The sequence below is a fragment of the Portunus trituberculatus genome, chromosome 8 (assembly GCF_017591435.1).
Source record: "Portunus trituberculatus isolate SZX2019 chromosome 8, ASM1759143v1, whole genome shotgun sequence".
Lineage (NCBI taxonomy): Eukaryota > Metazoa > Arthropoda > Malacostraca > Decapoda > Portunidae > Portunus > Portunus trituberculatus.
Genome location: NC_059262.1, coordinates 4,382,613 through 4,397,500, shown reverse-complemented (window position 1 = coordinate 4,397,500; position 14,888 = coordinate 4,382,613). Strand labels below are relative to the sequence as shown.

The window sequence follows — 14,888 nt, the reverse complement described above, 5'->3', positions numbered from 1 at the left end:
AACGAGAGAAAAAGTGTGGAAAGAAAATAAAAGATGAAAGAAATAAAGAACAAAAGAGAAGAAAGGAATAAGGAGAAAGCAATACAGACTAACAGAGGTGCAGGATGAGAACACTTGATAAAGCAGGATAACATAGAGTATAGGAAGGATCACTGTAGGATGGCAGGCTGTGGCAGGACCTACTTCCTATTCTTGATGCGTCTCATGAAGGATCGCCGCCAGGACTGCCTGTAGGAGGGCGGCTGGTCGTCTAGGTCATCATATAGGGAGGGGGTCGTCTTGTCCTCCTCGTTCTGGGGCCGAAATCTCCCAATAGCCGCGCAGATGGACAAGGCGAGGAGGCCACCTGAGGAACATACACACACACACACAGATAGTACAGAGGAACTTAAACACAACACAACACACATTATCTATTTTTACTTCCTCAGTGTATCTTTCAATATTTTCCTGGTCTGTCTCCTCTCAATACATAACCAAAGTCTCATTATTTATCTTCATCAATGCATTCCCACTCCTTTTCTCTCCTCACCTCTCGCCAACGTTCCCTGGTTTGCCTTCTTACTACACCATCAGACAGTTTCATTTATCTTCAATGCATCCTACTCCTTTTCTCTCCACCTCTCGTCAATGTTCCCTGATCTGTTCTCTCAGTACATAAACACTCTCATTAATCATCTTCCTTAGCTCTCCTCACCTCTTGTAATAATCCCTGAGTAACACCATCGTAAATCACAACCCATCACCATTAACCACTTCAGTACCGATTAGACGATTTTACGTGCATTAGGAAGGGTCTATGGAGGTCAGAATATGAATGGCTGGAGTCTTCACTATTTTAATCCCAACCTGTGTTTCTGAAGCTGTATAAAATCGTGAGATAGTGAATATGTAAACGCGTTCTGGTACTGAAGACATTTTTGGGTATGATAAGACAATTCTATGTGCATTAGGAAGGGTCTATGGAGGTCAGAAGATAAATGGCTAGTCTTTACCACATTCTGAACCCAAGACATGTTTCTGAAGCTGAATAATCAAACAGTAACCAGGGTGAATATGAAAACGTCTCTTGGTACTGAAGAAATTGACAGCAGGAAATAGCATCAAACAGAACACCACAACAGGAAAAGAAGAAATACGTGTTAAGCTCTTTATGGTCCAGATAGTGTGTGTGTGTGTGGGGGAGGGGTGTTGTGGCGGATGTGAGCAATGGTGAGGTAAGCTTGCAGTGGTGTGGGTAGGAGAGGAAGTGCCTTGATAAGATTGTAGGGAAGTGACGTTAGGTTAGGTTAGGCGAGGATAAGATAGCGATGTGTTGGGTTAAGTTAGGTTGAGTTAGGTTTGGTTAAGATAGCTACTACTACTGCTACTACTACTACTACTACTACCACTACCACACACACACCACCACCACACGCACCACCACACACACATTCCTCCACGTATCACCCCGGAACTGGGATATAGGATAGAGTAGCGCTAACGACACCCAATCACCGCGCACTGCTGGCCACGGATTGCCGCTCAACAGAAAACGAGCTGAGTGCGTTCTGGTTCCCGCGCTGACTGATATACCTAGCAATATTCTTTTGTTATGCTTTGGTTATGCCTCGTTTGGTCTCTATAGCTGCTTTGGGTGGCTGGGGATGGGTGTGGGTGGGTGTAGGATGGGTGCAGGTGGGTGTGGGTGGGTGTGGGTGATCAGAATGGGGATTTTATGTATATTAAAGGTTTTTTATTCGTTCTTTCTAATCTTGGAGTCAGAGAAATGGGTCATAATGATTGATTTAGAATAGATGAGTGGGTGAATACGGTGAGGTGAGTGAGTGTTAGGTTAGGTGAGTGAATGAATGAGTGGAAAGAGGAGGAGGAGGAGGAGGAGGAGGAGGAGGAGGAGGAGGAGGAGGAGGAGGAGGAGGAAGTATGTTTAAGGAAGGGACCATAACGATATTTGATAAAAGAAGACAATGAAACGATAAAATAAAAGACACACACACACACACACACACACACACACACACACACACACACACACACACACACACACACACACACCGCAAATTCACCAATTGTGGGAGTGTGATTACGTGCGTGAATTTTAGTGGTGCGTGTGGGGAACCTCTGCACGCAAACCTGACGTGTGTGTGTGTGTGTGTGTGTGTGTGTGTGTGTGTGTGTGTGTGTGTGTGTGTTTTACTGTAGCAAGCAGATCTGACGTGGACATTCTGGTTTTATTAGTGGGAAGAGGAAGAATAAGAGAAAGAGGAGATGTAAGAGTTAAAGGAAGAGAAAGAGAAAGAACACACACACACACACACACACACACACACACACACACACACACACACACACACACACACACACACACACACACACACACGTACCGCTGCTGAGTAGAAGCACAAACCCGGTCCTGCTGTCTCCTTGTAGCGCCAAAGACACCCCAAAGAAACACAGTCCGCCAGCCACCACGAAGATACACAGAATGCAGCACCACTGGAGGAGGAGGAGGAGGAGGAGGAGGAGGAGGAGGAGGAGGAGGAGGAGGAGGAGGCAGAAAATACAAATAAGAAGAATTAAATCTCTTACATGTTTAAATTTTAACTTTTTTTCACTCTTACACTTACGAGAGAGAGAGAGAGAGAGAGAGAGAGAGAGAGAGAGAGAGAGAGAGAGAGAGAGAGAATGTCCTCAACCCATCACGACTACACTCCAAAAGGCTCTAATAGAAGTTGTAGTGTTTTAAAGAGTGTTTTTGTGGTTGTAGTGACAGATTAACACTATTTCTACGCTATTAACAGGAGAAACACTCTTGAAAACCCCGCTAATCATCTCTGTGGCCTTGAAAATTGTCGTGGTGAGAGCAAAGGTTTTCAGAGAGTGTGTGTGTGTGTGTGTGTGTGTGTGACGGAAGAGTGAGATGATATGCTAGATTGGAGAAGAGGAGGAGGAGGAGGAGGAGGAGGAGGAGGAGGAGGAGGGATTTGTGATTTAAGCGAGAGAAGGAGGAGGAGGAGGAGGAGGAAGTATGTGTCACTGAGCAAATGTGGTTTAAGTAAGAGAAGGAAGAGGAGCAGAAATTATAGTAGTAGTAGTAGTAGTAGTAGTAGTAGTAGTAGTAGTAGTAGTAGTAGTAGTAGTAGTAGTAGCAGTAGCATTAAACAGTGTCTCTGGGCAGATGACTCCTTCCATCCCTTTAACCCTTACTAACCTAACCTAACCCCTTGAGCCCTCCTACACTCTACTCTCTCACCCTTAGAACACTCACCCTTACACCCTGACTATCTCCTACCTTTCCTTACCCTCATCTCACCCTTAATTCTTCGTACACCCTATTCTTACACCCTGAATTGTCTTATCTGTCCTTATTTCACCCTTAACTCTTTCTACACCCTATTTTTTCCCTTAGAACTGTCACCCTTACACCCTGACTGTCTTTTCCTATCGTTCCTTACCCTCATCTCACCCTCAATCATTCCTACACCCTAATTTAAAGGAAAAAAGGAAATGAATAGGGAAATTCCTGAGAAAAATGGATAGATAAAGAAATGAAAGAAGGCGGAAGCTTCAAAGAGAAAGAAATCAGTGAAAATTAGCGAAGAAAAAGAGAAAAGGAAAAAATCGAGGGAAAATAATAATGAAAAAAGAAAATGGAAGCTTGAAAAAGAAAGGAAATATTGAAAAGTATTAAAGAAAATGTAAAAGAAAATAAACTCGAAAGGAAAAAAATCAAGGAAAATATGAAACATGAACTTCGAGAAAAAAAAATCGTGAAAACTTAAAAAAAAATGAAACAAGAACCTTCGAGAAAAAAAAAATCGTGAAAACTTAAAAAAAAAATGAAACAAGAACCTTCGAGAAAAAAAAATCGTGAAAACTTAAAAAAAATATGAAAAAGAACCTTCGAAAAACTTAAAGGAAGAAAAAAAAAGTAAAAGTAATGAAGAAAAATATATAACAAAAATCTTAAAAAAAAAAAAAATCTTGAAAACTTAAAATATCAGACAAGAACCATAGAAAATGTTAAAAAGAAAAGAAAACAAAGAAAAGAAAATGGAAAACAAGGCAAAGCAAAAAAAGAAAATCAAATCAAACACTAATCTTCAGAAAAATACTCCTTTACGAATAAATAAATAAATAAATAAAATAAATAGATAGAACAAGATAGAATAAGAAATGAAAAAAAAAAATAAATAAGACGAAGAAAGCAAAAAAAAAAAAAAAAAATCAAACACTAATCTTCAGAAAAAATATTACTTTACAAAAAAAAATAAATAAATAAATAAAATAGATAAAATACTTAGATTAAAAAAAAAAGAACTTAAGGAACCAAAACTTTTACTTACGTTAGTTTTAGGTTTGGCCTCTTGGGGGTCTTCAATGGAGGTGGACATGGTGGTGGTGGTGGTGGTGGTGGTGGTGGTAGTGGTGGTGGTAGTGGTGGTGGTGGTTGATAGGCTACGTTCCTCCACTCACTCTCTCTCCTCCACTTTCCACCTTCTTAATTAATGATGGTAGTAGTGGTGGTGGTGGTGGTTAGGTTAGGTTAGGTTAGGTTAGGTTAGGCTACATTCTCTCTCTCTCTCTCTCTCTCTCTCTCTCTCTCTCTCTCTCTCTCTCTCTCTTACACCTATTCTTCCATCCTATCTTCCACTTTCCACCTCCTTTATTTATCACCTTTTGTTAATTTTTCCCTGTTCTTTTCTCTTTTTCTTGTTTTTCCTTCTTTTATTCTGTTTCTCTTCTCTTCTCTTCGTTTCTTTTGTTTCTCTTTTCCTTTTTTCTTCTTTCTCGCCTTCTTTATTGTCGTTTTGTGTCGTCTACCTTTATTCCTGTTTTTTTTCTTTTTTCTAGTTCTTTCTACTTTTCTTTCTTCTTTCTCAGTTTTTCTCCTTTATTCTCCTTTTCTCTCTCTCCGTTTTCTTTTCCTGTTTTTTTTTCTTAACTTTTTTCTTCTTTCTTCCTTATTTTCGTTTTCTCTTCCTTTATTTTCTGTTTCTCTGTTTTCTTTCTTTTTTCTGTTATCGTCTTCTTTCTTCTATTTCCTATTTTCTCTCCCTCTCTCTCTCTTTGTTTTGATGTTTTTCTTTCGTCTTTCGTCTCTTTATTTCTGTTTCTTCTTATTCCTCCTTTTCTTTCTCTTCTCTTTTCTCTCTTCTTTACTCTTCCTTTACTTATTTCTCTCTGTTTCCTTCTTTCCACTTCTCTTCTCCCTATCCTTTATCCTTTCTTCTCTCTCTCTTCTTCTTTTCTTCCTTTCTTCTTCCCTCTTTCTCTCTTATTGTTTCTTTATTGTTTCTTTGTGTTTTTCTCTTCCTTTCTCTTTCACTTACCTTCTATGACCTTTACAATCCTTTTTTTCTCTCTTGTTTTGTTTCCTTTCTCTTTCTCTCTCTCTTTCGTCTCTCTCTCACTTCCTTCCTGTGTCCTTTGTTTCTCTCTCTCTCTCTCTCTCTCTTTTGTATTCTTCCTTTCTCACTCCTCTCTCTCTCTCTCTCTCTCTCTCTCTCTCTCTCTCTCTCTCTCTCTCTCTCTCTCTCTCTCTCTCTTACTTAATTTCTTTGTCCTTTTAGCCTTTTCTGTTTTGTTTTCTTTCTTTCACTCTCTCACTTTCTCTCTCTCTCCTCGTCTCTCGTTTTCTAAGTTTTTTTTTCTTTCTCGTTTTGCTTCCTTTCTTTCACTTTCTCTCTCTTTGTCTCTCTTTTACTTATTTTCTGTCTTTTTTACTTTTTCTCTCGTTTTGCTTCCTTTCTTTCACTCTTTCTCTCTCTCTCTCACTTCCCTTCTACGTCTTAACCCTTTCTCTTGTTTGGTTCTTTTCCTTCTCTCTCTGTCTCTCTCTCTCCTTTTTCTCTTCGTTTCTTTCACTTCCCTTCTCTGCACTTTTAACCTTCTCTCTCTCTCTCTCTCTCTCTCTCTCTCTCTCTCTCTCTTTGTATGCTTCCTTTCTCTCCCACTCCCTCCTTCTCTCTCCTGTCTCTTCTCTCTTTTCTCTCTTCTCCACTTCTCTTGTGTGTTTCCTCCGCTACGTTTCTCTTTGTCTGTGTCCTCCTCTCCTCGCTGCACGGTGACGCACTGCAGGCCAGGAGCAGGAAGCGTGGGCAGGCTGTGTGTGTATCAGGGGGGTGCCCGCTGTGGCCCCTTATCACTGTTCGTCCTGCTGATAAGAGTTCCTTAGACTCTCTTATCTCATATCTCCGCCTCAGAGTCACGGTTAGTCGCTTATACATGTTATTTAAGACATACGGTACATACATACACACACACACACACACACACACGGTAATAGAGAGAATGATAGATAAACATATGTGGAAAATTCAAGGTTATAGATTGCTAAAGAGATAAACAGACAGACATAACTCACTAACACACACACACACACACACACACAATTTCATTATTATTATTATTATTATTATTATTATTATTATATCCACAGAACCATACATTTCCACGCCCGCTATGATGTTCCCACGCCCATCATTTTGTTCCCACGCTTCCCACGACATAACAGGGTAAGCTTACGTATTCATTCATTTATTTATTATCATTTTCTTTTACTTTTTGTCTGTCTGTCTGTACGTCTTTCCATATTTCCAAGCGTTTATCGATAAGATTTATGAAGTTAGGTTAAGTTAGGGATACGTGTCTCTAAAGTAGGTAGGTGTATTTCTGTGTTTGTCTGTCTGTGTATGTGTGTGTGTTTGTCATTCTGTCTGCTTGTTGGTCTATTTTTATTATTTTTACTTCTGAAGGTTTGTTTACAAGATATACCAAGTTAGTTTCATATTCCTGTATTTTTGTCTGCCTGTCTGTTTGTCTGTATGTGTTTGTCTTGTCTGTCTTGCCTCTGTCTGTTTCTGTGTCTGTCTGTCTGTCTGTTTCTGTCTGTGTTTCTATTTGTCTGTCTGTCGTTTGTTAGTATGTCTGTTTCTGTCTGTGTTTCTGTTTGTCTGTCTGTCTGTCTGTCGGTTTGATTGTCTGTTTGTCTGTCTGTTTCTGTCTGTGTTTCTATTTGTCTGTCTTTGTTTCTGTCTGTCGGTCTGTCTGTTTGTCAGTACTTTTTTTCATTTCCTGAGAGTTTGTTGTCTTTTTGAAGTATTTTTGTTTGTTTTTCTGAGTGTTGATATCTTGCCTATCAACGAATTCCAATACAGGATTTTTTGGCAAAGGACCTTGGCTTAGGGAACGCTGATTAGATTACCACGAGGATCCAGGTGGCTGTGTGTGTGTGTGTGTGTGTGTGTGTGTGTGTGTGTGTGGATTGACTGATTTATCTCGTTAGTTGGTGGGAAGGAGGTGGTGATGTCACAGAACAGCAGAGGATATGAATCACAGAGGGAGGGGCAGAAACAATGGACTCGATCTGTACGTGGCGTTAGTCCCACACTCTACACCAGGGACTCTCAACTTTTTCCCGTTAAGTACCTCCGGAGTTACAAGACCATCTTCCCGAACCCCCAATAATCTGACGCTGAACAGAATGGTAATTTATTGACTCACTCTCTCTCTCTCTCTCTCTGCATATTCAACTATTGTAACCAACGCTATGAATTTAAAACCAGAGCAGAGCAGTGAGATTGAAGGAACACACACTGCCAGCACTGAATTTCATAATCCACAACTACTACTATTTAAGATACTTTCTTCGTCAGCCATCTAAGTAGCCCTAGATATCTTGTTGTGAACCCCTGGGTGTTCGCGAACCCCAGGTTGAGAACCCCTGCTATAGAGAAGACTGCTGGAGGAGGAGAAAAAGAACAGCAAGGAATATAACTCACAGAGGAATGTACAAAGGGCAGTTGGTATTGAGAGAGATAATGCGATGGTAACACTGATGTTTGAGAGGTCTGGAACAGTGCTTCACAAACTGTGGGCCAAGTATCAGAATGCAGGGAGTCATAGTCTGAGAATCTGGTGTGTGTGTAAAACCAATGGAGTGTTGTGGGTACGTAGCCAGTGGAGGTAATTTACATGCATGGAATCAATAACAATGACGGATTTGCTACAGTGGTTTATATATGGAGGTATTGAGTGTAGGCCTGTAGTCATGGGTTATGCTTAGCAGTGGGCGGTGGGCCATGGACAAGTATCCTGCATGAAAAGTGGGTAACGACCAGAGAAAGCTTGAAACCACTGGTCTAGACGGTCACCCATCCAGATACTAACCAGACCCAGCGTTGCTTAACCTCGCTGATCGGACAGCGGGATGCGTGGCGGGGACGTTACTCACGGGAAAGCTTTGATGTGAACGTGGAGCGGCGCGCGCGGCGTAGGTCGGGTCAGGTCAGGGATGGGATGACATGGGTATTTACGCGGACAAGGGCGTGTGGGCGGGGCGATCGAAGCCCCCGTGATGCCGCCACACGCCCGCCGCGGCCCAGCATGCGATGAGGGCATCCAGCGTATACTGGTTGTGACTGGATTAAGCATACTATTGTATACCTCCCCTCCTTAGTCTCCTTCACTCACCACCAACACCACTACTACCTACTACTACTACTACTACTACTACTACTACTACCACTGTCACCACTACATGTATACCTACTACTGCTACCACCACTACCTATTATTACCACTACATGTATACCTACTACCACTACCTCCTCCTCCTCCTCCTACTACTACTACTACTACTTTTTATGTAAGAGGAACACTGGCCAAGGACAACCTACGTGAATAAAGGCTCACCAGAGTGTCAGTCTCCAAAACAAAGTCGAAGGGATTACCTGTAAAGAGCCCAAGTGTTTTCAAACCTGCCACTTCAAAGATTCCGTCACAGGAAGAAGGAAACACAGAAGCAGGCAGAGAGTTCGGAAGTTCCACAATGCACCAGAGAAAGGGATGAATGATTGACAATATCGATTAATTCTTGCATTAGAGAAGTGGACGAAATAGAGATGAGAGAAGGAAGAAACAGGGAGACATGCAGTTAGGAAGATCAGAGGAGTAGTTACCGTAAAAAAAAGCGATGGAAGATGATAAGCGATCAGAGTGAGTCACCAATTAGCAGAGGTTTTAAACGCCAGAGGCACCTTCATTTTTGGGGTACCTGAGAGAGAGAGAGAGAGAGAGAGACAGACAGACAGACAGACAGGACGTACCCTCCCCCTCTCTCGCCCCAACACACACAGACAGCCTTGCCATTGTTGTGTCTTGCAAGTGTGCGTGTCCTTAGCCTCGTGTCTCCAAGTGCTCTATCAGTCTTATCTCATTATAACTGCTTTCCTCCCCTCTCCTTCCCTTCCCTCCCCTCCCCTCCCCTCTGTTATCCTCTCCCCTCTCAGCATAACAAATGAAGGTTAAAGAACAGTGATAGGGGTGGCAGTGAAACATAATTAAACTCGAGTGAATTCTGGAGAAGAGGAGTAAAGACGAAGGAGGGAAATTGGAATATAAGAGTGTATGTCATTATAACTATCTTTTCTCTCCTCTCTCAGTATAACACGTGGAAGTTAGCAGTGCAATAGAATATGGTTAACACTTCAGTACCGTGACGCGATTCCATATTCATTGATGATTTTAAACAGCTTCAGAAACTTATGTGGGGGTTAAAATAGTGAAGACTGTGGCCATTAATCTTCTGACCTCCATAGACCTTTCCTAATGTCAATAGAAAGTCTTATCGTACACAAATCTCAAGGTAAAAATGTGTTCCAGTACTGAAGGGCTTAAAATAGTGAAGACTGTGGCCATTAATCTTCTGACCTCCATAGACCCTTCCTAACGTCAATAAAAATGGTCTAATGGTACACAAATCTAAAGGTAAAAACGTCCCAGTACTGAAGGGGTTAAATGCAGGAGTGAATGAGTATGGTAACGAGTGAAGGTGAGGGAAAATGAGGTAGAATAAATAAGAATGAGATGATATGGCTGCCTTAATCTCTCTCTCAATACAACACGTGAAAGTTGGCAGTGCGATATGTTTAAATGCAAGAGTGAATGATCATAGTAACGAGTGAAGGGGAGGGGAAAAAATGAGGTAGATTAATAAGAATGAGATAATACTGCTACCCTTTCTTCTCTCTCAGTATAACGCGTGAAAGTTGGCAGTGTGACAGAGAAGTAGTAACGGAATGTAATTAAACGCTTAAGTGAATGACGAGAAAAAGTGAAGCAGAAGATGTTGATTAAAATTTCGTTGCACACACACACACACACACACACACACACACACACACACACACACACACACACACACACACACACCAATACAGGTTGTCTCGCCCTCAGGAAATCAGCAATAATGAGAGACCCTGACAAACAACAACGACAACAACAGCAACACAACAGCCTAGGACCGCCAGCTGTGTCCAGGCCAGGGGGGCATGGTGGTGGTGGTGGTGGTGGTGATGGTGGTGGTGGTGGTGATGGTGGTGGTGGTGGTGGTGGTGGTGGTGATGATTTCAAAACGTTTCCTGTTTATCTATTTTTTTATTGTTAGTTTTTAGTGGAGGAATGTTGTTATTGTTTCCTTAAAATGGTATTAATAACAACAACTACTACTACTGCTACTACTACTACTACTACTACTACTACTACTACTACTACTACTATAATAATAATAATAATAATAATAATAATAATAATAATAATACCACCACCACCACCATTACCAGAGAGAGAGAGAGAGAGAGAGAGAGAGAGAGAGAGAGAGACAGACCGAAAAAAAAAAATCCTACTATTTCAATTACACCTAACTGATAATATTTGGCTTTGCATGTGTCATCATCACAAGCCTCATTGTAAACACTATATGCACGTAATTAATATTTCAACGATGTCTACCATGCTAATAATCTCACGAGAAGAGGAGGAGGAGGAGGTGGTGGTGGTGGTGGTGGTGGTGGTGGTGTTTTTGATTCAGAGTATTAACACGCAGCGATGATAATAATGATGATAGTAATGGAAGTAATATTAGCTCTAGTAGTTATAGTAATGATGATAATGTTAGTAATAGGTGTACTATACAGAAAGAAACAAACAGACAAACCCTAATCTTCTTTTTAAACTATATTGCATCTTATCAGGGTTTTCAGAGTGAGGCTACGGCAAGACTTTTACATCAATATTAAAAAAAAGTGATATAAACTTCCATTTTTTTCTTATCTCAAAATATAAACTTGCATATTTTTTTTCTGTCATCTCAAGCCTCCTTCTAGAATATTCTGCAAATTATTAGGGTTTTCAAGAGCGTTTGTGATGTTTGCGAAGGTTTAATAGGAATTCTACAGCGATATAAAATTAATAATATAAACCATATTTTTTTCTCTCATTTCAAGCTTCCTTCTCTACTATTCTACAAGTTATCACGGTTTTCAAGAGCATTTGTGATGTTCGCGAAGGTTTAACAGGAATTCTACAGCAATATAAAATTAATGATATAAACTGCAAGTCTTTTTCATCTCAAACTTCTTTTTTAAACTACTATTACAAGTTATCAGGGTTTTCAAGAGCGTTTATGATGCTATTATAGGTTTAAGATGATTTCCATAGCAAAATAAATAAAAAAAAAAAAAAAAATCAAACCCTGTAAAGATATTCATGTCAAATCTGTTTCTATATTACATTACACGTTATCAGGGTTTTCAAGAGTTTACGATGCTGGTAGAGGTTTAACAAGAATTCTATAGCATTATAAAGAAAAAAAAAAATCATACTCTGCTATTTCTCTCGTGCCAAACCTTTTTCTATAGTATATTGCAAGTAATCAGGGTTTTCAAGAGCGTTTATTATGCTGGAGAAAGTTTAACAAGAATTCTACAGCAATAGATAGATAAATGAATAAATAAATCACAAACACTACAATTTTTCTCGTGTCAAACCTAATTCTTTACTATATTACAAGTTATCAGGGTTGTCAAGAGTGTTTACGATACTTTGGTGGATGTGACAGGAAACTTTTATCATTATTAAGAGAAAGATCACATAAATCCTGCAAATGTTTCTCACCAAGGCTCTTTTTAAACTGTACTACAATCTATCAGGGTTTTCAAGAACGTTACAAGACTAGTGAGGAAATGACAGGAATTTTACATTATAAGAAAAAACACTATAGCAATTTTTCATGGTTTTCAAGGGTGTTACATGAAGTGGTGAGGGTTTTCATGCACTCTTTACATTACAAGTGATGGTTTAACGAGAATTTGACACCAATATAACGAGAGAAAGAAAATGTTACACACTACTAATGTTTAAAGCCTCAGAATGTGATCGAACAATACGACTCCTCACCTTGGTATAGCCACGTGTGTGTGTGTGTGTGTGTGCGTGCGTGTGTGTGTGTGTAGGACGTTCAGCTGCAACCAGTCACCACACTCACTCACCAGTCACCACTATGAAGGACGATGCCACACTGCCCGCCCCCTCCACTGCAGCTGTGATGAAACACGGCGTTGGTGCCAGCTGTACCCAGACACTATGCCTAGCCTAGCTCAACAGTCAACACAGCCTTTCCCGCGGCAGTGTGAGGGGCAGCATGTTCCCCTGAGGCATCTCAAAGCACCCCCATAGCGTTATGCCTGCCTTAGGAGCAACATTGAGGCTTATAATGATACTTGGGATAGATTTTAGAGTTTAATTAATTTATAGGCGCAAACTGACAATCTACGTTACTGTAATATATTCGAGGAGAGAGTATATTCTATTTTAGGTATCCATAGCCTTTCGTCTGCCCCAGAATCTCAGTTTAGGCTTGTTAACTCCTTCAGTATACATAGCACGTTTTATTCATTCTGGTTAGTATTTGATGATTTTCTACAGCTTCAGAAACTCGCGTGGGGAATTAAAATAGTGAAAACTCCGGCCACTAATCTTCTGACCTCCATAAACCCTTCTTAATGTCAATAAAATCGTCTAATCGTACACCAATCTCAAAATGAAAGTACTGAAGGAGTTAAATGGTGTTATGAGTCGACTAAGATTTTAACCAGGAAATGATGTAATGTTCATTGTTACGATTTAGTCAAGGATACAGTAATTTCCCACTGCCGTATTCTGACTGCCTCACTGTCTCTCCCAATGCTTGTTGAAATATGGTACCAGTTCAGGAGTTTGAAAGCCACTGATGACCCTGACGAAGAAACGAGAAGACATGATCACAGCGCGTCACTCTCCTGTTGACGTGATGTGCTGCTGCCTCACACACACACACACACACACACACACACAAGATAAGAGATGCTATGGTAAGTCACGTGCGAAAGGAACTTGTGTGTGTTATATACCTCTATAGTTAAAATCATACGAGTTTTTAGGGGTATTTTACTGTTTTAGCAAGAGATTAACAAGATTTCTACATTTTAGCAGGATAAACACCTTTCTGAACAATGGAGAGAGAGAGAGAGAGAGAGAGAGAGAGAGAGAGAGAGAGAGAGAGAGAGAGGGGGAGGGGGAGGGGTGTTTCTGTGTGTTTCTGTCGATCTATCAGGTCATTCAGTCCTTGAGGTTCGTGCGTTGCATAGAGATACAAGCCCTTCCTCACACACACACACACACACACACACACACACACACACACACATAATGATAATAACACTACTACAACTACTACTACTACTACTACTACTACTCCCTCTCACACTTCCATCACTCATTTCTTCCTCTTATCACTACAATGTATGCATTCCAGGCGGGCAGCAGCAGGAAACACTGATATTGAAGGAAATGTTGACGAGTTGACACTTGGAGGGACGGGGATTGGTGGGGCGGGGTCTGGGTCCGAGTCATCGTGGGAGCCGGGCGGTTTGAACAGGGGTATACATAACCATCGCTTTATTTAACACAGTAATGGCTATTTATCTACTTTGGTAGTTGATTCTGGCTTTGCTTCACATTCTGGGTCTGGAAATACAGGGACGTGCAGGCAAACATTGGTGGACTAACCTCTGGGGGAAGGCAGGGCGGAAGTGCTCCTGTGGCCCAATATTTTACGTACTCGTACATAACTCATTTTAAAAATCTCCAGAAGAAAACAGGCTCCCAGGCTGGTATACACTACACTTTTAGAAGCGACAAATAGTTTAACTAATAGCTAAAATATAATATCCTTACCGGGTGGTTTGTTTACATGCACGGTCCAACGAAAGGTCTCTAAATAAAAACAATGGCGCCAAAACACATCAAAATGTCGAGATGTAAAGCACAGCCAAATTACATTATATTACATTTTCTGAATACGAACAAATTTTCGCTTTCCAGCCAAATAAAGAAAACACAGATTCCTTGTCGTATAAAGATTTTTGTTTTCTATTTTGTCTCCGTTAAAATATTTGAATTTGAAAATACGAATAGTTAGACTAAACTTTGTGGAATATTATTAAACGGGTCATGTTTTTCAGATCTTTTAAGTGTTTTATCAAGCCCCAAAACAATCCTAGTCGTGCTAATTAAAAAAGTTTTTTATGCAGTGACTTTAATGTTATTTTTTTGGTAAACCTCCGCCTTAATCAATCACTTCACACAATAGCAAGCATGTGGAGGCTGAATCAGGTGTGGCTAAGTTAGTTGGTATCACATTTGTCTCACATTGTTGAAGATTTTTTTTGTAATAATTATTTTGATTTTGTTAAGTCAATGCACACTTGCAGTTTCCGAGTGACCTTGCAGGGAAACTAGTCCAGAGTGGAAAGAAGAGAAAGACCAAGAATACACTAACAAGATGGAAAAAAAAAAAGGAAAATGAAGCCAGAAGAGGAGAAAGAGAACCACAAACAAGATCCCCACAATTAAAAAAAAAAAGTAAATAAGGAGAGAGAGAGAGAGAACCACAAACAAGATCCCGACAGGTAAAAAAAAAAATAAATAAATAAATAAATAAATAAAGACGAGAAAGAGAAACAAACGATCCCATGTAAAAACACACTTAACCAAACAAACAGGGA

The 14,888-nt window shown here is 40.3% G+C and overlaps 1 protein-coding gene and 1 long non-coding RNA gene across 3 annotated transcripts in view; one reads left to right on the top strand and one right to left on the bottom strand.

Annotated features, from left to right (window-relative positions):
* LOC123499568 overlaps positions 1–5,021 on the bottom strand; it is a 6,192-nt gene extending 1,171 nt beyond the window's left edge. The window contains exons 1-3 of the mRNA XM_045247710.1: positions 4,347–5,021; positions 2,385–2,496; positions 184–346 (exon numbers count right to left, since the gene is read on the bottom strand). Coding sequence (XP_045103645.1) covers positions 184–346; positions 2,385–2,496; positions 4,347–4,394 — 323 coding nt within the window. The 5' untranslated portion in view covers positions 4,395–5,021. The remainder of the gene's footprint in view (positions 1–183; positions 347–2,384; positions 2,497–4,346) is intronic.
* LOC123499585 overlaps positions 1–14,702 on the top strand; it is an 18,045-nt gene extending 3,343 nt beyond the window's left edge. The window contains exons 2-3 of one of the 2 annotated variants that reach the window (XR_006673039.1): positions 6,443–6,518; positions 14,595–14,702. This is a non-coding gene — a long non-coding RNA (uncharacterized LOC123499585). The remainder of the gene's footprint in view (positions 1–6,442; positions 6,519–14,594) is intronic. The other variant, XR_006673037.1, reaches the window with a different exon arrangement.
* Positions 14,703–14,888: the final 186 nt, after the last annotated feature.